The sequence below is a fragment of the Tauraco erythrolophus genome, chromosome 27 (genome assembly GCF_009769465.1).
Source record: "Tauraco erythrolophus isolate bTauEry1 chromosome 27, bTauEry1.pri, whole genome shotgun sequence".
NCBI lineage: Eukaryota > Metazoa > Chordata > Aves > Musophagiformes > Musophagidae > Tauraco > Tauraco erythrolophus.
The window spans coordinates 4,558,415-4,582,499 of NC_141491.1; the positions used below are offsets into that span (position 1 = coordinate 4,558,415).

At 51.8% G+C, this 24,085-nt stretch overlaps 2 protein-coding genes across 7 annotated transcripts in view; one reads left to right on the forward strand and one right to left on the reverse strand.

Moving 5' to 3' along the window:
* Positions 1–3,912, forward strand: part of ANKS1A (ankyrin repeat and sterile alpha motif domain containing 1A) — a 102,964-nt gene extending 99,052 nt beyond the window's left edge. For 4 of the 6 annotated variants that reach the window (XM_086627412.1, XM_086627413.1, XM_086627414.1 and 1 more), the window contains 5 exons: positions 141–212; positions 662–748; positions 1,102–1,239; positions 1,950–2,120; positions 3,405–3,912. In XM_086627412.1, the coding sequence (XP_086483538.1) occupies positions 141–212; positions 662–748; positions 1,102–1,239; positions 1,950–2,120; positions 3,405–3,524 (588 nt within the window). In that variant the 3' untranslated portion in view covers positions 3,525–3,912. Of the gene's footprint in view, positions 1–140; positions 213–661; positions 749–1,101; positions 1,240–1,949; positions 2,125–2,580; positions 2,680–3,404 lie in introns of all 6 variants that reach the window. The other 2 variants (XM_086627411.1, XM_086627416.1) reach the window with 2 other exon arrangements.
* Positions 3,913–10,635: 6,723 nt separating this feature from the next.
* On the reverse strand, positions 10,636–17,131 carry TCP11 (t-complex 11). Its single transcript, XM_086627125.1, has 9 exons — positions 17,044–17,131; positions 16,567–16,693; positions 15,774–15,894; positions 14,889–15,113; positions 14,381–14,520; positions 13,544–13,745; positions 13,044–13,228; positions 12,446–12,609; positions 10,636–10,874 (listed from the first exon to the last, which is right to left on the reverse strand). Exons 1-9 carry the CDS (start codon positions 17,129–17,131, stop codon positions 10,636–10,638), a joined length of 1,491 nt encoding a protein of 496 aa, XP_086483251.1.
* Between the last annotated feature and the right edge of the window lie 6,954 nt (positions 17,132–24,085).

Genomic DNA, 24,085 nt, shown 5'->3' on the forward strand with positions numbered 1-24,085 from the left:
TGTCACGCATCCTCCCCCTCCCTGGGTGGCCTGTCCCTTCCCAGCCACAGCTGCTGGCTGCTCACGGGGCCGTGGCATTGCCTTGAGGTTGGCAGGATGTCCTGCCTGAAGACTTCAGCATCTCTCCCTCTTCCAAACAGTATTTGGGCTCCATGTTGATCAAAGATCTCCGAGGGACAGAGTCTACGCAGGACGCCTGTGCCAAGATGAGGGTACGGAGGCCACGGGGACCGGGGGGATTTGCTTACAGCATGTGGTGGGTGATGTGGAGAGGGGAACGGGAGGATCTTGGTGCAGCTATGGTTCCCAAACCCTGCAGGCTGCCCTTGTGCAGAGCAGGGGCCCAGGCCACCTAACGGGCTGTGCCACTGTCACTGGTCAACTGCCCCTCCCAGCACTTTCCTGCGTAGTTGGATGGTCTGTGCAGTGGGAGAGAGGGTGTTTTCACTGGGGAAAGGGTTGCTGGGTTTGCTTTAGGTCTCCGTCCCTTCTCCTCTGCTTCCACCAGGAGCAGGTTTTCCCCCTCCTGGTCCAAGGCCCCCAAAGCCTGCCTTTGTGGGGCAGTGGCCTGGGGGGTCGCTGGGTTGGGTTGGGCTGGGGCGGTGGTGAGGAGGGGAGAGTTTATTCACAACTAGTGACTTGAATGTTCTCGTTTCTGAAGAAATCCACAGAGCATATGAAGAAGATCCCGACCATAATACTGTCCATCACATACAAGGGGGTGAAATTCATCGATGCCTCTAACAAGGTGAGCTTCAGGTGCCTCGAAGTTGGTGTCTGGAGGGACAAGACCTGCAGTCCCACCTGCCTTGGGGGCTGCAGGTCATACCTAGTGGCTCTAGAAGCCACAGCTGGTTCTGAGAAGCACCAAGGTGGTGATGGTTACCTGGATGCCGAAGTCTTGGCAAACTGGCTGCTTGTGGAGCATGTTGCCATTTACTCCTACCATGGGAGGGATCTAGGACAGGTCTGGCTGGGAGACCCCACTCCCTGCCAGTACCTGTTTTGCTCCCTGCCCCCAGTACACGCCACAACCACCATTTGCTGGGTGTATTTGCCATCCCCAGAAGGGTGACGGGTGCTTGTGGTTGACCCCGGCAGAATGTCATTGCTGAGCACGAGATCCGGAACATCTCCTGCGCTGCTCAGGACCCCGAGGATCTCTGCACGTTCGCCTACATCACCAAGGACCTGCAGACCAGCCACCACTACTGCCACGTCTTCAGCACCGTCGATGTGGTGAGTGGGTTATCGCATCTCGTCCCCCAGCACGCTGCAGTCCTTTGCAGTCCTCGTGTTTGATCACTCAGCTTTGTTGGTGAGTCATAGAACAGGATCTGGACCATTCCTCCATTCCCTAAAATATTCCTTTCAGAGTCCTGGTCCAAAATGCTTTTACTTTGGAGCTCTGTCGACAAAGAGAATATTTGTCTGGCTTCATTACTGTAGTCTCCAGTGCTGAATAAAGCAGGGCAGGAGTTTTTCCCTCCTGGGGAATATGCTGTGAACAAAACCCTGATACGCTCTCATTTATGTTGGGCGTAATTGGCTGATTTAACAGCCTTTTAATCCAGTGTGGAAGCGTAACTCGCTTTTATTCTTGGGCAGAATCGTCTCTGCAAGACGTTTGGGCTTTTTCTCTTCACAAGGCAAAACGCTGCTGAACTGTGATGCCCGTGGGGCTGTCGCCGGCTTGCAGGTGGTCCGGCCGGCCGGGGCTGTGCGAGCGCGGAGGTGGCACGGTGCCAGCTCCCCTGCAGGGCAGGAGCTCAGCACTGCCTCGTGGGCAGAGCGGCTCTGCCAGGGATACGGCAGGATGCAACCTGCTGGTGAAAAGGCGTTGGGCTCTGCTGGGGTCTGCGCCTGCAGAACAAGCTGACGAGCACGCGGGCTCTGCGCAGGGCGAGGTAGCTCACGTGCACCTAACGGCTTTGTGTCTCTCTCCAAAGAACCTGACGTACGAGATCATCCTGACGCTGGGGCAGGCGTTCGAGGTTGCCTACCAGCTGGCCCTCCAAGCCCAGAGAGCGAAGCCCCTGGGTGCTGCAGCAGGAGAAACGATCGAAACGAAATCTTCCAAACCGGTGCCTAAACCGCGAGCCGGCGTGAGGAAACCTGCAGTACGTATGTGCGGGCCGGGCACCATCTGCGTGGTCCGAGCTGGGATTTCTCTTGGGCACCACACGCTTAAACCTCCCCCTTCATGGTGGGAGGGGAGCCCAGGTGTGGACATGGTGCCTGTAGCTTCAGGCACTGCTGATACCACAGTGTCCGTGGCTCTGCCGACACTCCTGCTGCGGTGTTAGGGCTTCTCCTGGTAGGATGAGGGCAAGCAGAGGTGGAAGCAGCCCGAGTGGGATGGGGGTTAAGTGCCCTTCTGGGTCCAGCGCAGCTTCCATGTGCAAACCTTGCAGAGCTGCAGTAAGATCAGTAGGTAACCTGCGGTTTGCAGCACGGGGGTGCCCCTGTAGCCAAAACCAGCCAAGACTGGAGCTGCTGAGGAGCAGGGACTGCTGCATAAGCCATTGCCTTCCTTTAATGTCTCCTTTTGTCTGTGTTCTGCTTGCTCCCCCCGCTCAGGTGCCGCTCCCTCCCGACACTCGCTGTTGTTACTGTCACACCTGTACAACTCACCGCCCCTCCTACCTGCCGCTGCAGTCTGTTAGTCCCGGAGCTAAGGTCTTTACCCTTCTTCCTGCCATCTGCCATTCCGAACCGACCCGAGCTGCCGCCGGCCCGCCTGCCTCCCCGCATCCCGCCTCTCCTGCTGTGCTCCCGTGTCCTGCCTCGCTGCTGTCTTCCCTCCCCGCTCATTCCAGGGCCGTGCCGTGGGCTCAGATGAACCCCAGGGATAAACCGCTCCTGTCCGTCCCCGCTGATGTAGAGTGGCAGCTCTCAACTAACCGCGTTGCTCTTTCTGGTGTTGTTAACCTTCCTGTAGGATCCTGATTTAGGAGGACAAGATGAAAGAGCCATGCTTGGTCAGGAGAGTAAATCATGTGGGAGCTCACCTGCCAGGAGCTGTCTCCCTCTCTCTCCCTCTGCCTCTTTTTTTTTTTGTGTGTGTTTTGTTGGGGTTTTTTTTGTAGTGCCATCTTTATAGGGCTGAATTTTTCATGCTTGTTTGTGAGACGAAGCGAAGCTGTGGCTAACGGCAATAGGGGCTTGCAGGCCTAACGCAGGAGGTCATCTCGGGGTGCTGGGTTGAGACTGACGTGGCTAGACGTGTTTTAGCTGCGAAGGACTCAAACGCCTCCCCAGCAAGAGCAGCTTCCCCCGCACACGTGCAAGAGTTTGGGATGGGCGTTAGGCAGAGCAGCAGCCTCTCCGTGCTTTGAATCCCCACTCGTTCCGTCCCAGAGGCACGGGTGACCTAACGTGCCCTTTCTCTCCTCCTTTTCTAGCTGGAGCCCCCTGAAGTGGACCAAGACTCCCAGTCTCATGCCAGTGTCTCCTGGGTCGTGGACCCCAAACAGGACTCCAAGCGGACCCTCAGCACTAAGTATGAGACCACTATCTTCTAAAGCAAACACACCCCGTGTCCACCCCGTCTAACCGTGCCTTTGCGATCTGATCTGTCTGCTGTTCTAAACTCCCTCCTCCTCCAGCTGCTCGCCCTGAGCCCCGCGTAGGCACTGCGTCAGAGGCAGCAGCACGTAGGAGACTGTAGACTTAAACGGCTTTTGTACCTGATCACTACTGAACACTGTGAATTCTCCTTACTCGGAAACAAGGGTAACACGCTGTTAGATGCCGGTGAGGCGGGAGGTGCAGAGGGATGCAGGCTGGGGGAATCGGAGGTGTGGATCCAGGAAGCCGCCTGCCGTTTTCACGTCTTTCCCCTCGCTCTGGCACTGTGAATCCCTGGGGCAACGTGACACTCCCCAGGCCTTTTTTTTTCTATTTCACCTTCTTATCCTTGGACTGATGGAGACCTCTTGTCTCCGCGGTGCACGCACTCCCTCCTCCTCGATCCTCTTCCCGACTGAGCCACGGCTGCGTACTGTTCCAGTGAACTCACCCCTCTTCTCTACCTGCCATCCGAATCGACACTAACCACTGTGATGCTGTCTGCAAGTAACACACCTTCACTAGATTTCCTCACGGGGACCCTCGCCCGCAGGCTCTCCCCTCGAAGCCTGGAGCAGAAAACCTGCTCTGATGGGAGCACTGGTTTGGGCTGGGGGTGGTGGTTCCCACTGTGAGCTCTGTCCCCTCTCAGAGATGAGGTGCAGCTTTCATTGCATGCATTTCAGTCCCTTGTAGGATTTTTTTTTTTCTTCCCCTCCGTAGTCCCTCTGTTTACACTCACCAAACTTCTCGTGAGCGATGGGCAGACTGCGAAGAGGTTAAGCTTTTAAAGGCACATGTTGTTAGTCCCGTGTTGGGAAGGAAAGGTGTTTGGGAGGGGCTGGATACTGCGCTGTTCGAGGTCCGATAAAGCAGACGGAGCTCTGCTGTGTTCAGCGGGTTTGCTGCAGTTGTACTTTTTTTGCCAACGGGAGGAACATGATTGAAATCAGTCTGCTGCCGATCCAAAAGCTTGTTTTCAGTCTGCAAACCGTTGCACGATGAGGGCTACAGGGATTTTGAAACATCTGTCGCCTTCCATCCTTGAGAGCGAGGCTTTCACTTAGAGATGGCCCTGCAATGGGCACCTCTGCCTTTTCTGGCTGTTTCTCAAATGCACATGTATTTCCTCCGGGAAGATGTCCCCATTTCTGTATATCTCAGTAGAAGCAGCTTTTAATTCCAGAATATTGCTGGGAATCGTTTGCATGAGTCCACAGGGCACTTGGCACAGGTCGGAGCAGAGCTGGGACGGGTCTGGGAATGCCCCACAGCAGTTCAGGACCCCGTGAAAGCCCCGGCGAGCCGTCCGTGGTCCTATCCCCAGTTCCTTCGCTTGCGTTTGCAAAGCTCACTGGGATGAAACTGAGGAGGATCTGATGAGTAACTGCTTCTTCTGAAGCTTGGATGCACAGCTGCTTCTCCCTGACTTGCTGTGCATCCAAGCAGCTTCGCCTCCCTTTGCCTCAGTTTCCCCGTGTACGGATGGGGATGCACTTGCCCCCCTCTCGGGGGTACACGGCTCGCGCCGTTTGCAGAGCAGTTTTAAGGCTTCCACACCGTGGCAGCAAACCCCGACGCTCAGCCTCACTCTCCCGACGGGTGAAGTGCTCCCAGATGGCCTCATGGCAGAGCTGCGCCTCGGACCCCGACCAGCCCCTCGCAGGCAGCGCCTTTCCCGGGCAGAGGGCTGAGCAGCCGGGGCAGCGGGAGCGGGGTGCAGCCGTGTGGTGGCTGATGTGCACCCAGAGGTGAGCGTCTGAGCTCGCCGTGGGTTTTGCATCTTGGCAAAATGCCCCGCAGCCCGGTTTTGGAGGGCTGGTGGTGACGGTGGGTCTGTGTTAGCTGTGAAGACGTGGATGGCAGCTACCCACTCACCTCTGCATGGCGTGTCTGGGTGGACACCTTAGACATAAATGGGGAAGAGGGTGCACTCGGATCTCTAGTTTCCAAAACAGCTTTTACAATTTACCCCAAATCTCCCTTTGCGATCACCAGTTGGCATCAGTGGGCAGAGGTCAGAACAGCAGCCCTGGGTCACTTGCACCTGGTATTTAGGGACTAGACGAAGCTTGTCTGAGTTTTGCTGGGGCTTTAGAGCTGTTGCCTCAAAGCTTCTGTTTCCCCAGATGTGTGATGAAATCTGATGTTTCAAAATCTTTATTTAGCTCTTTCTCAGGAATGAGTCTGATCTCCCAAGTCATTTGTGGCTTAATGGCACCGAGCGGCAAACTGACTTCAAAATAACTTAAGTAAGGGCCGGTAAGAACCCAAGTGAGTGGACTAGAAGGATTGTCTTAAAGGAAAAAAAAAAAAAAAGGGAAAGCTCAGTCTAGTACATATATTTCACATGCTGTGGGGTCCCTTAACATAGAGCCAGCGCTCCTCTGCCAGAAGACCCCCGAAGCAGAGGGACCTCCTGCCCGCCAGAGCGGGGCGGACAGCAGGATGGTGAGGATATTGCTGTGTCCGAGGTGCTCCGAGAGGTTGCGCTGGGGTTCGATCAGCATCATAGAATGGTTGGGGTTGGAAGGGACCTCAGAGAGCATCTAGTTCCAAGCCCATCTTTCCAAGCTATAAGAGTGCCCTGAGGGTTTCTGTATCCCTCAAGGAGAAACTGGATTCATGATAGTGATGGCAGCGCGGCTTCTACACATAAGCAGTTACTGTGCAGTCGCCCACATGTACCCCTGATTTTTGAGGGTCTGAGCTCGTGCATCTCCCCCTGCCCTCAGCTGGGAAGGGCAGGTTCCTCAGCACCTCCTAAAACCGGGTCACTAGAGCACGTGCCTTTTCCAAGGGGGACCGTCCGGGCCCAGCTGGGATCACAGGCAGCCCTGCCTAAACTACACAGCTTCCGCTCTGCGTCCATAACCCTCCCAGTCTCATCTCCTGGCCGTGTGCCTCGTCTTTCCCAGCACTGGTTTTTGTATGACTCGGAAATCATTCATTCCATTATCTTCCTTTCTGTTTGCCTCTGAAAAGCTGATCTCCGGGCAGCTGCTCCTACCACGGAAATGTAGTAACGGGGCAGAGACCTAAGAAGCAGTGGCCTGCCGACACGACGATCATCTCCATCTGGCACTGGTGTCTGCCTCGGAGCGGGTGCACGGCTGCTCGGTGAGGGCTCCCAAAGCAGAGGGGGGAAAGGGATCCCAGCCCCCAGCCGAGAAAAGCAGCTCGCTCCGTTTCTAGCAAAGGAAAGTCGAGACTTCCGAGAGCGATGTCGCCTTTTCTAGTTTGAGACAAACGTCTTTCGACCCGTTTCTTTTTTTTTTTTTTTTTAACCTGCAAAATGATACAGAGCAAATCCAGTTCACGGTTTAAATGTAGCACTGCAGTTTTTTTGGTGAGGAAAAAATAAAATCCTTATTTACTGAGAATCCACGCAGCCCGGCAAGGAGTACAGTAGAAAGTCTTAGCAGTGGGAGTGGTGTGCGCATCTCTGACGGTACTTAAATTTGCTTCACTTCTGGGTGAACAGTAGAGAACACCAAATCCTTGGAAATAACTTCCTCCAGTGTGAGAAGCCTTGCAGGGTAAGTCTGCATCCTTTGTTTTCAAAGCTCCTCCACGCTTTTCTAGCAAATGGAAATAACTTCAGGAAAAGAGTCTGCAAAGGATCTTTCACCCCAGAGTGGTTGTGGCCAAGTATTACCGATGGTACAAAGCTCGCTTCCCCTCCAGAGAGCTGTTGCATTGCAATACTTGACGTTTCCATGGCAAGGACACAACTTCTTCCCATTTACGCACTGAATACCTGGAGACTCCCTTCTCCAGCCTCTTGTGCACCTGTCTTGTTTTTAAATGCAGTTATTGCCCTGAAGGGTTGGGTTTGGGTTGGTTTTTTTTAGCATATATTCAATTGTGATTTAGCACTTTCTTTTGATACTAGCTCATTATTTAATTAGTGCAACAGTTTCAGAAGATGAACAAATAAGGAGTTACATTTTGGGCATTACACTGAAACAGTCCCTACCCGAGGAAAAATCGTATCAACCTGAGGACGGCGTGGCCCCCGTCCAAGTCCAGTATCCCCCAGTACCACCATCTCGAAGGTGCTGTGTGCTTACTTTTCTTTTGAATTACCAGAGTATTTAACAGTAGTTTTGGCTGTGACTGATGTGTTTTCACAGTAACCGTTCCCCTCAAGGGAGAGACGTTAAAACGATTGTGATTTTTAATTCTTGAGACGCAAAAATGTAGTGCAGCACGTCTGTTCCAATCTCGACAGGCGTTGTGGTGGTTGGGGATGTGGTACCCTGCTGCTTTACTAGATTGATATGCCCAAATAATTTCTGTTTAACTCCAGTTGCTGCTGTATGTCAGGATTTCATTTAGTCTCTCTGGCCAGTAAGGCAGGGAGAGAAGTGAACCGTAATCCCAAGGGCATAGACCTGTAAATGATTAGGAGGGGGAAGTGGAGATTATTTTTTTTTTTAAGTTGATGAATTTAGGAAACCTAACATTCCTTGTTATGCATATGTTGCAATTTATACTGGTGTAAGTGTAAATATTTGATGTGTTGGCAACAAGTCTTGTTGGAGAGATTGCAAATTGAACCTCTGCTTGGGAGGAGGGACACCCCTTTCTTTTTTTGATGCATGAGCTTTTTGAAGGTTGGCTTGGAGGTGAAGTGGTGATGAAGACTCCAATCTTCAGGGGACTGGGCTTGGCGACCCAGGTGGTCCTTCCCAGTCCTGCGTGTAATCCTATGGTTGTCTTTAGTGATCCAACAGTTCTTTAGCCAGATATTCTCTTTCTCACTTCATAGACAAAGCAGTTGTTTTGGCAGAGCATCTCCCCGTTTGTTTCCGTGGGTTTTCTCAAGGTACTTACATGCTGGAGACAGATGCTGGACCGTGCCAGGCGCTGACTCCCAGTCATCTGTTAACCCATCCATTGCGCAGTATTCTGGCTCTTCCTCCCTACAGGGTTTTGTGGTGTCTGGAGGAAAGTGCCCTAAATTTCTGGTGCTGAATATGACTCTGAATCAAAACGCATCTGTGGTATTACCTGCCTGGGAAAAGGTGGTGCTGCCCCGGGCCTCGTCCCGCTTTTTAAGGGCAGATTGTTTACAGAGTTTGGGTTGGACATGGCACGAGTCCAGGCTGAGAACTCAAGCCAGGTAAACCCAGATGCAGAGCTGTTGGGGTTTTTTTTTTTGTATAGGAGGGGAATTTTATTTTTTTTTTTTTCAAATTGAAGCTGCTTTATCAATTTTGTATTTACAAAAAAAAAAAAAAAGCTAATCTTAGCTGTTCAGCTGTCTTGCTTTGGGATTGTTCTTTTTAGAAGAAATTACGCCACTTTTGCGGGGTACGTGCCTGTCCCTCTCCCAGGGAGAAGATACAGCACCTTCCAGGACGTACCTCCAGGGAAAAGTTTGTACCTTCACCAGGCTGCTGAGACACAGACCAGATGCCAAATAGTCCCTCCCAACACGTCCAGTTCTGTGTGCAGCTGAAGTGGAGTCAATTGCTTTAATGCTCCTTCTGCCCCACTTCAGACGTTTCTAGCAGCAGAATTTTCCCCTGGCTTTCTTCCGCTCACATCGTTTCCGTGCAATCAGATCTTTATTTTAGAGTGAGCACGGTGTTTGCAACACTGTCTTGTTGCAAAAGGTCTCCCTCTGAGGTCTCATATTGGCATTAATTACAGCATTATCTTTTTTTTTTTTTCCACAAGGAAGTAACTGTGCTGCTCTTGCAAAGTCAATCTAGCTCAAACATTTTTCTTACCCGTGGAAGAATAACCTGAGATTCCCGAACAGGGCAGAGAACAGTCAAGTTCAGTTTGCAACGTAGACATTTTTGCTAATTGTGATGTATGGCAGTGGGACTGATTTGTAATACAAATGTTATTTAATCTGTCTGTATTTTGATACTTGAATTTCCTTTTATTTCCTGTATATACAATTGTTAATCTGTTCAAATTTGTCTGAATTTTAAACATCTTGTGGTACCAAACATAACCAATCTGTGCAACGACATAGACTGACCTCACTACAACAAGGCGAGATTGTAAATATTCCTGGGCTTCCAGCAGTCGTTTTGTTGTTTTCATAATTGTACAACTTAGGACAGACCGAATTAATAAACGAACTTAGACACACGCCTGCTCCGTTGTCACTGTGACCTCAGTGTTACGTCATGTGCGTGACAGCGACGCTGTCCTCGTCCAGCAGAGCACAAAAACACATCCACGTGTTCTGCTCCCTCTAGCACGACGGTCTCCAGCCACTTTGTGTGTGTTCTCCATGTGATGGAGAAAAAAAAGCTCATTTTCACCCCTACTAATGTACATCTGCAAGGGTTGTTCCTCTGGGGACTGCCAGGACCCTAATTTACTCAGGATAAATGCTAAAACCAATTTTCAGCAGCAAGTGGTTCAGGTAACAACTGTAAGAGTTTGGGCAGCCATTGTATGTTGCATTTACCCAGCAAAGATCTTTGGCTCGCCAAGAAGTAGGTCATTTTCATTATGTAAAATTAGAGCAAGAAATCCAGACATTTAAATACAGGTTAAAGTTCAGATTTTCATGTCAAGTAAAACCTGGCTGATGTAAAATACTAAAATACACCAGGGATTACTAAATTTATACCATGTGTTCCATTTCTAATGATTCAGTAAGTCAGGTTTTCAAGCTAACATTGAAATATATTGAGCAGCTTTAATGATCTTAAATACCATGTGGCTTTATCAAATGCAAACAGCGTCCCTGGGCTGTGACTGACGTTTCAGCAAAGTGGGTTACAGGCCTATGGCAAAATTAACACCTTGATTTTAAAAAAAGCCTAAGCTGCATTGCAGTTTTATGAGCTCCACATCCCATTGCCTTCCCCAGCAAAGAGTGGCAGTTTTTTGGGGTAAAAATAAAAAAAAAAAAAGCCACTACTTTTTGTAGGTGAGGAGTTTATTCAGATACTGACATGCCAAGAGTCACGTCTCAGTAGCAACGCTGGCCCCTGTGGATTTGTCTGATTGATTTTTACAGGCTGGAGCATGATTTGAGAAACTGTTGGAGAACATGTTCCACCCCTGCCTGGTGCGTGGCAAAGACGATCAGAAAGAACCTGTCCCTGTGTCTGAGTCTGGTTCTGTGTCTGGGAGAAGCACTTCCTTGAGAATTTCTGAGTAGTAAGGTCCAAACACCTGCCTGTTGTGATGGATCATGCTTCCAAACCTGCGCCCAACTTCCAGCAGTTCTTCCTGAATGTCATCCAGGCCCTTTGGGAAATCTTTTTGAGAATTCTGTCCATCAGGGGAAATGGAACAGCTGAGGAAGGAATGAATCCGCTGCTCTGTAGGGAACAAAAGTAGGAAAACAAAAAAGTAAAGCGACAATCCACCTTTGCACAGAAACCTGGTTTTGAGACAAAGACTTCCTCACGCAGCCAAGAGCGGACTCGAGGACAGCTGCACTGCGGCAGGATGTGGTGGACAAGTAACACTGGATGGATTCAGGGATGCAGTGGAGTAACGTGTTCCTCTTCCAAACACTAAGGAGATGAAACGGCACCCGGCACAGGAACCGAGGTGAGACTGTGACACAACTCGAGTATCAGGGGTAGTCACCTTGTTTTCACTTTATCCTCGATGGCTGCTTCTAGCAACGGCTGTCGCTGGGCTGAAGGACTTAAGAATGGTCAAATCCATCAAATCCAATGCTAAAGTGGAACAGGCAACAGTAAAGATTTTTCACCTGCTCTGAGAGTTTTTTGTACTGCATGGAAGCGTCAAGTGTCATAGAAGCATAATGGAACATTGAACTTCAGAGCCCAGGATTTACCTTCCCTGCCACAGCAGCGTTTTGACGTTGAAAGCATTCAAGAAGCCTCTCTGAGGAACACAGAGCTGAGATTCAACAACCTGGCTGCTTCAGATGTTCTTGCACTTGAAGTGAGTATGTGGAAAATGCTGATAGTGGCCAAGAGTGCAGGCAAGACACAGGTCTGATTTTCAGGCAGAGAGGGGGGAAGGCTGTCTAGTTCTCTAGTTCAGCAGCTTCTAACACCGCACCATCAGTGAGTCACTGCCCAGCCTGTAGTTTATCCAGGTCTGGTTTAGGCTATTAATTCAGCCTTTGAATTACATCCAAAAGAATAGCCTGCTCTGACATGGAAAGAAAAAAAACAAATAAACAGTGTGGTGGAGTCCACACGGGCTGGGAAGGATACTTCACTAGATGAAGCAGTGGGCAGGAAGAGCCTCACCTTACTTTCATAGCTGATAAAAGCTAGTCTTCCATGTGGAAATAATCTTTCCTGTAGTGTACTCGATGCCTGTGGCACTGCAAGCTGATGCGGAGTTAGCATTCAGAGTACTAATAAAAGGTCAAAATAACTAGCTCTTATCCAAACCATTTAAATAAATATTTTGATGGAGCAGCATTATAGGGCAGCTGGTTAGCTGAATACCAAGCAGCGCACTCCCTAGGGATAAATATTATTTAAAGATCTTAGCATGGTGCTTTACTACAGCCAGTGATTAAGCTCTCACTCTACATCCCAGCCTGAAGATTGCAACACTACCTAGAACAGGCCTTGCACTTGTGTCTGTTTAGCTTTTAGCAAGGATGGGAGGATTTAAGAGATTTTTCAAAGCAATTACTGTTTGGGAGCATTTCAGGGTGGAACAGGAAAGTCAAGGCCATTTCTAAATCTGCATCCTGACCCTCCTCTCCTGTGCGGACTATGTGGAGTGGCCAGACACTGAACTCGGCTCCTACCCTCCAGCAGTAGATCTGCTCAGTGCAAGGAGTTTGCTTTGCTAGTACTGATCCTAGACCTGTCCCATGAGCCTAAACCTAAGCTGTGGCCGAAGAGTGCAAAGTGTCCTCAAGGCTGAGTTAGACACAAGCTCAGAGACTCACCGATGACTTGCCGGACTGCGTTGCCCTTCTCCGCGATGCTCTTTATCTGGCCTTTCAGCAAAGCACACTTGTCGGTGGCAAAAGCAGGGTAACCCAGCTGTGAGAGAGTCCTGCTGACTTCCTGGAGCACTTGGTCACTGATGTCTTCTAAAGCTTCTTCGTACCTAAGTCATACGAAGGTGTATGCGCTCCGGCCCCAACTCACATGGGCTGGGGAAGGGGTTTGCAGGCACAGAGCAAGGAGGAAGTCTCTCCGCGTGCCCATCGAGTGTCATCACAGCCAGCTAGTGCAAGACAGCCAACGTTCAGCCACAGCTCTGGTGCCTACTGCAAGTGAACTAAGCTTCCCTTCCTCGCTTTGGTGAGCAGGAAGCTGCCCTGCAGCAGACTCCTGTGAAATAGTGATCAGCACTACTCTTTTTCCCCTCTAATCAAGAAGGGGCTGTTGCTCTAGAGAGTGAACTCCCAGCTAAAAGTGCTGGCTGGCTTCTCCTACTCCTTGCAGTAGACCTGGCTGCTCTTTGGATCTCAAATCCTCTTCCACTCTCAGGGGAGATTCCTGCTGCTCATCCCGCAACCAAAACTCAAAGTAACCCACCTGGTACAAGTCAGCCCTTCCAAGAGGATCTTTGTTACCCGTTTCAGCCTAGCTACAAACCCAGGTGAGCCACGTAAGGTGCTTCCACAAACGCCACTGGTCACTAGCAGGACTGCAGCTATGATGGTGAGCTGCTTCACCTGCGCTTGTACTTCCTGCAGTCGGGCCTGATCCATAAGCAGTGTCTGTGAACAGAAACCAACACAGCCCGTGGGTGTGGAAACAGCAGCTGTGATAACTCGGCACATCTCAAGCCACAGAGCAGGGCTGTAACGTCCCCATGAAGCTGAGCGCAAGGCAGCTGCCCGGCAGCAGGGAGGTTTACTTTTGTGAAAAATCCAATTTGTCTCACACGGGGAAAAACCATGTGCAATGTCTCATGGCATAAGGGGACAGAGAGTCTGGCCAGTTCTGTCTACAGAAGGTGCAGAACCAGCACGCTTGTTCGTTTTGTACATCTGTATGCAAATGCCGTAACGGTGTCCAAGCCCTTCTCCTACCTCAGGGTATTCCTTTTGCCCAGGCTCCCAGGAGAGCAGATTCATGTATCCTCGATGTAGCACGGACGGGAGACTTGGCCGAGTTGTGCTGCTGCTGGCTGCTCCCGGGGAGCCACTGACTGCAGGCTGGGGTGGTGGCTGGGAAGCGGACGCGGACGCTTCTGCTGCTGCTTTGCACAGCCACTCTCTGGTGCGACCCAGGCTATCTGCAACGGGGTAACAAAACCAGATGTTTGCACGAACAGACTGGTCAGGCTAAGTCCACAAGAAGCGGGTATGCTGTACTGCAAGCTGAAGGGGATGTGGGGAACGTCTTACACCAGCACTAACATGCAGAATTAATGTCCTGTTGCCAGGGCACAGGGTTGGGCTACTGAGACTGGTACCTCGAGAACATTATATCCCATAGAGGATTTCATTCTCCAAGAAGCACCTTTAATGGAGTCTGATGAAGGAGAGAGGCAGCCAGAGAGAAATCTTCTGCAGCCTAGCAAGAGATGTCTACATCAAACACCACCTAACAACATTTCGCTCGTTCCTCTGAGGATCTCAAAACATTTCAACCTGGTGAGAACGTACAGTTCCTCATGAGAAAGCTATTAGCTCTGCCTTACGCATGCAGAAATGGAAGCACACTAAGTACCTTCTTTTCTGCAAGGTATGTTAGTGAAGAGCCTTGAGGAAGGGACCCAGGAGTCGTCCAGCTTCTAGAAGGATTTCTCTAATCTGTTACTGAGCACATGATGAAAGCATCAGCTTTGGAATACTAAACATTCCCTTTTAGTGCTTTAATAGCTCCTGTAGAAGTAGCAGTTCTCCTCTCCCTTCCCCACTGACTTACTAGGCAGCTTATCCAAGAGATCCTGGAATTTCTTCTGTTCGTACTGGACGGTGTGGTCTCGCAAGTGGGTGCGGAGGCTCTGGATGGTAAAATTCAGCATATCCATTTTCATCAGGCCCAACACCCGGAAATCTCCCTGGGATGAGACACAGTGAATCGAAGGTTTAAAACTGCAGTAAATACTGTAACTGGGGCTGTTTTAGAATGCTGACAAAGGGGAATTCGGATCCTCTGACTTGATTCCATCTTCTCACAAAAGGCTGTTCAGTCTAATTGGCGTGGTGCCTAAAAACCACTAGATAAACCAGATTTACTTTACTAAAGATTCTTCTACTATCTAAATTACAGCTGGGCAACAGGAATATGTCTACACTGAAAAACTAAGGAAGTCAAAGCCCAGGATGCACAAAAGGGTCTCTGGGCCAGGGCAGTTTCCTCTTAATCCCGTGTTTTACTGCTGAAGATTTTTACGGTCTGTGCAGAGCAGGGCAGAGTCAGCACCACCCACCTGAGAAGCTGAGCTGGGTCCGTGAGGCTTTGCAACCCTCGTACCTCCTCGTCTCGAATGGGCGCGCACAGCCTTGCCATTGTGCCAAGGACGTACGTGGCGAGACCACAGATATCCAGAGCGCCGTGCTCAGCCTCCTGCCTAATCAACTCCATGTCCAAGGCCTCTTCGATCTGGCTGCGCAGTTGGTTGTGTCGTGGCAGCAGCAATGACAGCAGAGTCTGCCCAAGGAAGCAGCAGGTGGGTTTTTTTTTTAACTCAGTACACCCATTCTGGGGCACACAACCGCTTTAAGGGAATGCTTACGACTCACTTCAGGATGTCTGGCTATTGTTTTAAATCTTGCAAAACCTCCTTTAGTGTCATGCATGAAAGAAGGGAGTTACCTGTCTGGAGTCTACTGGGAAAGCACAGATTTAAAAAGCCAACTGTAAGACAACTTCATGACCTGCTAAGAACATTTGTCTTTTAGTGCTAAACCATGTTCTTACTCACTTCATTGTACGCTTAAATAGTAGATACAGCTCCTCATATGCCTAAAGAGGTGTCTTTATATGAAGAACTGCAGTTTTTGTTTGGCAGACGCTATACTGGGAATGGCCTGTGGCTCTTACTATAACCAACAGTTCAAACAAAGGCTTCCCCTCCTTTTGGTAGAGCATGTGTTTTAAAGACCTGCAACCCGAGACTGAATTTCTTTCTCAGACAGGTTTTAGAAGGTGCAGGTGTGTAATTTGTGTCTCCCTGTAAACTAAAGGTACTCTATTTCCTCCTCCCTCTTACGCATGTTCACTGGGAATATTGGATGTAAGGAGTGAGGTGATGATTCAGAGAAGACTAATTCTTAGGTAACCATCTTCTCTGGTTCAGGAAAAGCTCACCTCTTTTATCTCCTGCAACAGCTGGATTGCCTGAGTGTAGTCGGAGGGATTAGCAGAGAGCTGTTCCTCCAGGCTATCCCAGAAGGCTTTGTACAATGTCTCCTTCACTCTGTTTTCCAGGCTAAGAAAGAAGCGAGGAGGGGAAGTGTTTTCTGTTAACATCAGACAAACACAAACTCCTGGTTTTCATTGCGGTTCGGGTCTTTGGACATTTTCTTCTTTTAGTCTTTACTCCTATCTGGCAGCAATACACCTCGCCTTTCCCTAGCTCATGGAAATCTCGCTCAACTTAAATTTCCTATTCTTCTAAAGTGGAACTCCTTCCTTTTAACCCTGTTCATAAAATGCAGCACTTCACCTGTCTTAACTGAGGGGTAAAAGAGCAGAGCATTTTTCAGGGAAACTCTCCAAGTCCTCAGAGAAGATGTTTTTCCAGCTAGTGCTTGTTTTTGCAATGAGAGAACATCACTCACTTAAACAGATCTTTAACTAAAATACGGACACCGCCGAGATCTCCACTGAAAATTCTTTGTTCATGTCAAAGTCACAGCTTACGCAGCTGAAGCCTCTAAATCTTTCAATATTAGCGAGTCATACCTGACACTCATCATATTCAAGAACTTCTCAGTAACTCACGAAGCAATGAATAAATAAAACAAGCTCCAACATTAGGTTTTTTATCTCAGGAGCTATCTTAGTTTCTTGTTACTTCTACAGCCAGATCCGAATCTACCTCCTTCCCACATTCACGTTTTCCGTAACGCGACAGAAGCCTGAAAATACATGCACACACCTTTCTGGGGAGAAGGTGGCCCCTTGCACTTTGAAGTCACTGTTGACTACGATTTCGTGCGCAATGGCCAGTTTGCAAACGTCACTGGTGATTCCCGGCAGCTCGTTGACGGAGGGAGCTCGCGGGGCTGCAGGAGAGCAGAACAACAGCGGGTAAGCGAAGGGATGCTCCCAAAAAAATTCCCGGACAACTTTTTAGGTGAGCCAGCGCGCAGATCCGTTCGCAGACGTTCGGGTGAAGGGGTTTCTCTCCGCCAACCCCCCCGCACCCGCCCGGCGGAGCGCGGCTGACCCCTGGCGCCGGCCGTGAGCGGCTGCGCGGCTGGAAGGCGCCGCTGCCCCATCCCGTGTGGACTCTGCATTAAGTATCCAACTATTCCTATCCAGCCCCGTTGGAATACCGGCGGCAGGGCTGCGGGAGGAGCCCCGAGCGCCTCCCCCGGCGGCAGAGCGCCGCTTCGACGCCCCGTCCCCGTACCGGGCGGCGGGCCGGGGGTCGGCAGCTCCTCGCCGTCGTCCTCCCGCGGGGGCTGCTCGCCGCCGGGCCGGGGCCGGGACTGGGACATGGCGCTGCTCCCGCGGGGCGGCCGGGCCCGGGGCGGCGTCTGTGCCCTCCCGGAGCCGCCGTTAGCCCCGCGGCGCGCGCTCCTGCAAACGGGGCCGAGCCCCGGCGCGGGGGGCCCCGAGCCCGCTGCCGTTACCTCAGGGGGCGTCCCGCCCCCACCCGCGGGGCGGCCGCCTCCCGAGCACGGCGTCGCTAACGGAGCCCGGCGGGAGCAGCTCACCCCCCCAGCAACGGGAGCGGCCGCAGCCGCGGGGTCCGATCCCCCCTCCGTTGCGAATGGAACGCGCCAGCGCCGGGCCGAGGCGCGCCGTGGGGCTGTCCCATTGCAGCCCGGGGGGGGGGTGGGAAGGGGCGGACGGGCGGCCCCTCGCTGCGGGCGTTCCCCCACGGAGCCGGGGCCGGTCGGCTGCGGGGTGTCCGCATCGGGCGCGTCGGGGGGCACGGAGCGAAAACGGCCGCTCCGTGGTGCCAGAGAGGCTCTGGAGAGCGCTGCTGGGCTTGCGGCCGCTGTGTCCCTCCTCCTCCTCACTTTATTCATCCGGTTTTGTCTATTTATTTATTTTTTTAAGTAGTGGCTGACTCTGGTCACCTACCCATTTGTTATAACATTCCTTTGACTTTTCAGGGACGGGGATTAAATCTTCCATGGCACAAAACACACAGTCTGTGACGAGGCTCCTCATGTGCCAATGATCAGCTTTCCTTTCTTCTCCCTTCCATCATCTATTTCTCTTCCCAATTCTTTTCCTAAGCAGCAACAACATTTCCTCTTTCCTCTTTCCCTATTTCTTCTTTCCAACAACACCCGCTGGCTGCCACCTGCACAGCCAGGAGCTGGAGCAGGAAGGCTATGGAGCACGGCAGGGGATGGGGCAGGGGATGGGGGGTCTCGCCGTCCCCGCAGCCCCACGCACACGGTGGCACACATTCAGCCCCATGCTCAGCCCCGCATGTGCGAGGGACGGGCACCAGAGACACCTGTTTGGGTGCTGGGGCCATGATCTCCCCTCCTAAAACAGCCCTGGCACGGCTCCATCCTCCAAAGTCTGCAAAACAAAGCTCCCCAGGTGTCGCGGCTGGAGAAAAGCAGAGGATGAAAGGTGCAGGGCTGGCACACGGGGCGGGGGGGACGGACAGCCCCGTTATTATCTGTAATTAGTCACAGCTTCACCGCTGGGCTGCATGAGCGACGCCACGGCGCGCTCAGCCTGCTGCCCTTGCAAAGGGAAGCATCCCAGGCATCCCTGGAGCTGCCACCCTTGCCCTGGGTTTGCAGCAAGCTACGAGTGCAATGCAGCTCAGCTGATGAGTTGCAACTTTAGCTGCCATGATCGATTGCACGCGAGGTGGTAGCTATAGCCTGAAACCGTGCCTGTCCCTCTGTACCTCTGCAGCATCTGCCTTAGGGCCATCTCCTTAAACCGTCAGTGATACCCTCAAGCCCCGGGGAAAGCTGTAAAAATCATCTCATCAAAAAGCCATGAGGGCAAACTGCTTGGCTCGGGCAGCGTTGCAGCTACAACAGACAGTGCCAGGCCCTTGGCTTGGGGCTGGACACCACTAAAAAAGAGCTGAAAAATCAGCCGCCCTGAAACACGGACCTTTTCTCTGCTCTTTCCTCTTGCTTGAAGCACCCCAGGGCCTGTCTGGCGTGTGGGGTTTGCCAGGTCACCCAGCACCAGGGGGAATTAACCTCCTTCCAAATTGAGGGCTGAGAACATGGTGGGTTCATCCCAAAGAGCTCCTGCACCCGTGAGCGGGGGCATGAGGAGGCTGTGGGAGGTGGTTGTTCTGCTCAAAGGTTCAGACAGGCGGCTTGTGGGTGGGAAAGCAACTGGTAATGAGAAATAAAACCAGTAAAGCTCATCCTGGGAACATTCTGGCCCAAATCCTGTTCAGGAATTACCCCCGCAGTGCTCCCTGTTTGGTTTCATGCACGGCCAGACCTGGCTTCTGCCTCTTTCTGATCCTCAACTTTGTGTGAGGAAGCTGAGGGTGGGGAAATGGCGTTTATAGAGAATAAAACAACACACCTCTTGAGGTGACTTCCATTTGCTCTCGTCTCTCTCTGTTTCAGAGCAGAGCCTACTGCTCCCAGCCTATAAATCCTGGTCCAGAGGAGCCAATTGTTTATTTAAACGTATATGCATTTGCCCTGCATTCATTTCCTTTCCCAAGCGACTGGTGACATGAAGAATTGTAATAGCAGAATGTATTTTTAATGCATTTCCAGCAGATTTTTGCAAGGGAATCCAATTCCTGGGTGACTTTCACTTGCGACAAAGGCAGAAGACCTCAGGAGCACTGGTAATAGGCAGGGTGGGTTTTTTAATCTACCTTTTTAATGAGCTCCATCCATCTCTCTGATTAGATTAATCTCATTTATTATAGCCAAGCCATCTAGCTGAAATCCCAAGAGAGGAAATTGGGATTTTGAGTCTCTCAGGGTGAGCGCTTGAATGTCAGGCAGCAAACTCCACAGGGACGTTTCCAATTTGCCCTTTTGTCACCTCAGAAATTTGTAACCTTGACAAACACGTTGGAAAGGGACCGACCAAGCTACAAACCTGTCTGCATCACCGACAACGCGCGGATGATGTGCTGCAGAGAGCCTGTGCTTCTCTCCTCTGCCCTATTTCGAGCAACTCCCCAAAGAGAGCAAAACCAGCCCAGCAGGGAGGGCTCAGCTTTCCAAGAAACCTCTCATCTTGGCCGGAGCGGGGCAGAGAGCTCCATGGCTGGAGCATCCTCACTGGCAGGACGGCTGAGCTTTTGCAAACCCACCGGCACGACCCGCCGGGTGCAGCGAGGCGGCAGCGGGCGGGAAGGGGCCGCTTGTTCAAACAGGAATACCTTTGATGGCAGCTGATGGAAGGGGAAATGGATTTTTCGTTGAAAAGATGGTGTTATTTCAAGCCTGATGAACGTGAAAGTCTCCATTTAATGGAGTCGAACCGGCAGTGAAATTGGTCACTGTTTGCACGCCCACGCGAGGCAGCCGAAAGCAAACTTCCTGGTATGTCCTCATCCAAATCACCTGGGAGCGAAGCTTAGCGAGCACCGAGCCACGAAAGGCTCTCTTTGCAAAAAGCAAACCCTGTCCCAGTGGGAGAGGCAGAGCCCAGTTGGTGTTACAGCCCCCAGCTTCCAGAAAATGAGGGAATTTGGAGCCTACGAGCTACAGCTGTGGCTCTGTTAGAAATTCTCCTCTTTCCAGGAGGAAGGCAATTGGGGTGGAGGGTGGAAAGTGTCAACAGGTGTTTTTGGAGGGTGTGGAGAGGAGGGCTGGGGAAGCCAGGAGTTTTCCTCTGCCCCATCAGCCAGGAAAGCTGTTTTTGCAGGATCTCCTGGGGTACCAGACAAGGTCAGGATTGTTTCTGTGCTGGATGCTGGTGCAAGTATGTGGGCAGGTGGCCAGATCCTGAGGAGTTCACGGCTTCCCTGTGGGTGAATGAAGTGTTGTCTGCCTCATCAAGGTGAGAGGGTGTCTCAGTGTCAGGGCTGTTGTAGCCCCCGATTTCGGTTTGGAAGTCCTTGGGAGAGGTGAGTGTCTGCTGCGGTGATGGCTCTGGGGTGGGTGTGCAAGGTGTGTACGTGCACGTAACACACCACGTGCTTCACCAACAACTACAGCACTTATTAATTGCCTTCTCCTAAGCTGATGCGTGACCTTTTCCATGATACACCCCATATGCGTAAACTGGCTGTTGCCACCTTGGTTATGGCACACGTGTCTGAGCCGTGGGGACTGGCCACCTTGAGCAAACCATCGTCCATCCTGCCCAGCCTCCTGTGGCCAGTGCCCCATCTCAGGGCGTTTCACACCGATCCTGTCATCTGCATGCTTAGGGATGGGTTGGTGCTGGGTAAACTGAGGCTTGGAGGGCTTTGGCTCGTGGTCACGTAGGCAGCTTGGCTGGAGCCCAGGCAGCGCCGCCGGGAGATGTGCACGGAGCTGGGGAGGTGCTCCTTGTGCTGTCTCACCCCGTCAGACACCCCCAGACCCAGAATCGGTTTTGAGCTCCATGTCCAAAGCACCAGTTCGCTGCTGGCTCTGGGTAATCTTCATTTTGCTGACTTTACTTAATTATGGCTCGGTGGAGAGCTTGGCTCTGGCGAAGCTGCGGTACGGGGAGGCCCAAACCACACACAGTGCTCGGGGAGGGATTTTGATCAAAAAAAAAAAAAAAAAAAATAGTTCAAAGGTGTTTTTGGCTTAATGCGGTTTATCTAAATTGCTTTATGTTCGTTAATCTGGATTAACACAAATGCTCGTGGAAGGGCTGGCTGGGGAAGGGTTTGCTCAGCTATTCGGACGAGGACAGACTTTTCTGAAAGTGCAAAGTTTGAGCTGGAGAAGAAAAAAAAAAAAAAGCCAGGTCCGGTCTGGCGTTGAGTACGTGTGAGCCCTGCGAACAGAGCGAGGCTGGTTCTGTCCCTGCTGCCCAAGTCCAGGGGGTCCCTTCGAGGGTCGCCCTCAGCACCCATGTACCCAAATGACTGATTGACTTCCCCTGCTTCCAGGGGAGGATTAATCCCCCCGTTCTGTCTGGGGCAACGTGAACCCCTTTTTCGGCTGGCGTGCCAAAGCGTTTGGCACAGTTCGTTAGTGAACCTCAAGGTAAATTGGAGGTCAAGCCCAGATTTGAAGGTGGGGGGGGGGGGGGTGCGAGCATGACCCAGGGAGCCATGTGATGTGGGCGACATCCTGGAGAAGCAGGTGATCTCCCCGTCCTCTCCCTTCCCCAGGGCTGGGATTAGGAGAGATTTTACAGCTGAGTGGCCGGCCTCTTGTTAAGATTCGGTTCGCAATGGCTCAGCCCCCCCAGCCCCTTGTCAGGAAGGACCTTTTAGGTCTTTTATGGCCATTTTGCGTGTCAGCAGAGCAGTTCCTGCCTGCCAGGGACCTGTCCCTGGGAAGGATCACACCTCCGTGTCCATAGGGACTTCCCACTGTGAGAACAGGCAGAGCAACATCCAGTGTGGAAAGTGGATCCAGTGGAAGAGGATCCTTGTTGTCTTGTGCTTCTGCGTTCGCCTGGGATCTGGGTGCACTTTCCTGCCCTGCCAAAGACTTCTTGAGCAGCCACAGGCAGGTCCCTGCACCTTGGAGCTCAGTTCCTCCCATGCGATGGAGAGAGTGACCCTTTGCACCGGCTGCGATCGAGGATGCTCAGATCCCATGGGAAGGGGGCTGGAGACTTGACGGGGACCAACGGATCCGCTCCAGGAAGGATCCAGCTCCTGGCAACCAGAAGCAGCAGCGGGTGAAGCGAAGCGTTCCTGCCCAGCTGAAATGGAAGTTGGAAGCGGGACCTGGGCGCTGCCCAAGAACCAGGGGACTCCCTCCTCCCCCTGCCCCAGCGCAAACAGCAGATTAACAATTTATTTGACGTGTTGCGGCTGGTTAGTTTCTTCACCCGCTCCCCTGATCAGATGGAATAAACGTTGCAGTGTGCAATAATGTTCATTTCAGGTGAGGGTAAATATAGAAAGGAAAACCTGCTGAGAGCAAGCCATTTATTTCTGCGTTTGGAAGCCTCTGCTCATAAACAGCCAGTCATTCCCATTTGGAAAATCCCAGCGTGGTTTTCTTGGCCATCCTAGAAGAACATTTACTTTCCTGTAGGTTAAGAAGTTCGTTTTAAATTAAAAAAAAAATAATAATGGCATCTCACTTCCAGCTGCCCTCGGGTGTTTAGAGCTTGTTGACACACTAAGGCCGCTCTGTTCTCGTGCGAAAGTGGTCTGGTGCAGGATCACGGAGATCTTGCAGGGCTTTCCCAGCTGATGGTGCTGGGAGAACCTTGTTCTTTAGGTTCCGCTTGTGCCCCTGCTGTGCCAGGCTTGAGATTTTGTCAGACCCCTTGGCCATGTGCAGGGCTCACTGCCCGGCGTTTGGGGCGCTGGTGGGGGAGGATGCAGGGAGGTGCTTGGGGGGATCTCGAGAGCCCTGTGGCTCAGGATCAGGTCCATCGGGAGGCTGGGCTGGAGAAATGAACCAGCTTCACTGAGCTCATGCTGGACCAGAAAACCTCTGAGAGTTTTCGGGAGAGCGTGCCAAAGACAACAGGACGGTGCGGGCTGCCGGAGCATCCGTCAAACAAGCCAGCGGGCAGGGTGAGCCCGTGCCCTGCTGCTGCTGCAGCATAGGAGAGGCACCCCGAAACAGCATCGTAGGAGGGGGCTGAGGAAGGTGGGGACCCCCGTCTCAGCCAGGCTCTGCGTCCCTCCTCTATCCCGAAAGCGGCACCGAGGATCCATGCAGGATTGAATTGGCCGGCTGCCCCGCGGCAGCTCTCCGCGGCTGGCACCAGCCGAGCGGGAGCCAGCTCCCGGCTCTGAAGTTTCCTTGCAGTCAATAAGGGTCTCTCCGTGTTTTCTGACAGGCTTTGGATTTGGCTCGAGTTTGCCTTGGTTTCCCACGGCAAGAGGCAGTTAAGTCTCTTGGAAGAAATGAATTAATTAGCGAATGCCTTTGGTCAGGTCAGTGCCCTCCAGGAGCGTGCTTCACCCGGCAAAGCCGTGCCCCTGCACCCAGGTAAGCCGCTCGGAAAGGCTTGTATTACCCTCGCTATTTTAAGAGCTATACATACATCATCCCAGAGGAACCCTTTTTGTAATTATTTTTTTAAAAAAAAAAAAAAAAGCCTCCCCCAAAATGCAGTGTTGACTCTAACGGTGACATTTGTGCAAGCAACAAAATATTGACGCAGTTGGCTGGGGTCTGGCTGGGGCTTCTGGAAATAAACTGCTGCCTTGTTAAATTGTAGATGGAAATGCAAGTGGGAAAATGACTGACATCTTACACAAGGCGGGCAAATAAAATCGCCGCTTTACTACGGCGTGAAAAAACTCAGGAATTAATAGGTCTCCTTCTGCTCGGGGGTGTTGGATTTATCCCAGAGTAAGATTCATAAACTATTTTAAGGAGAGAAGTGCTACTTTTAAACAC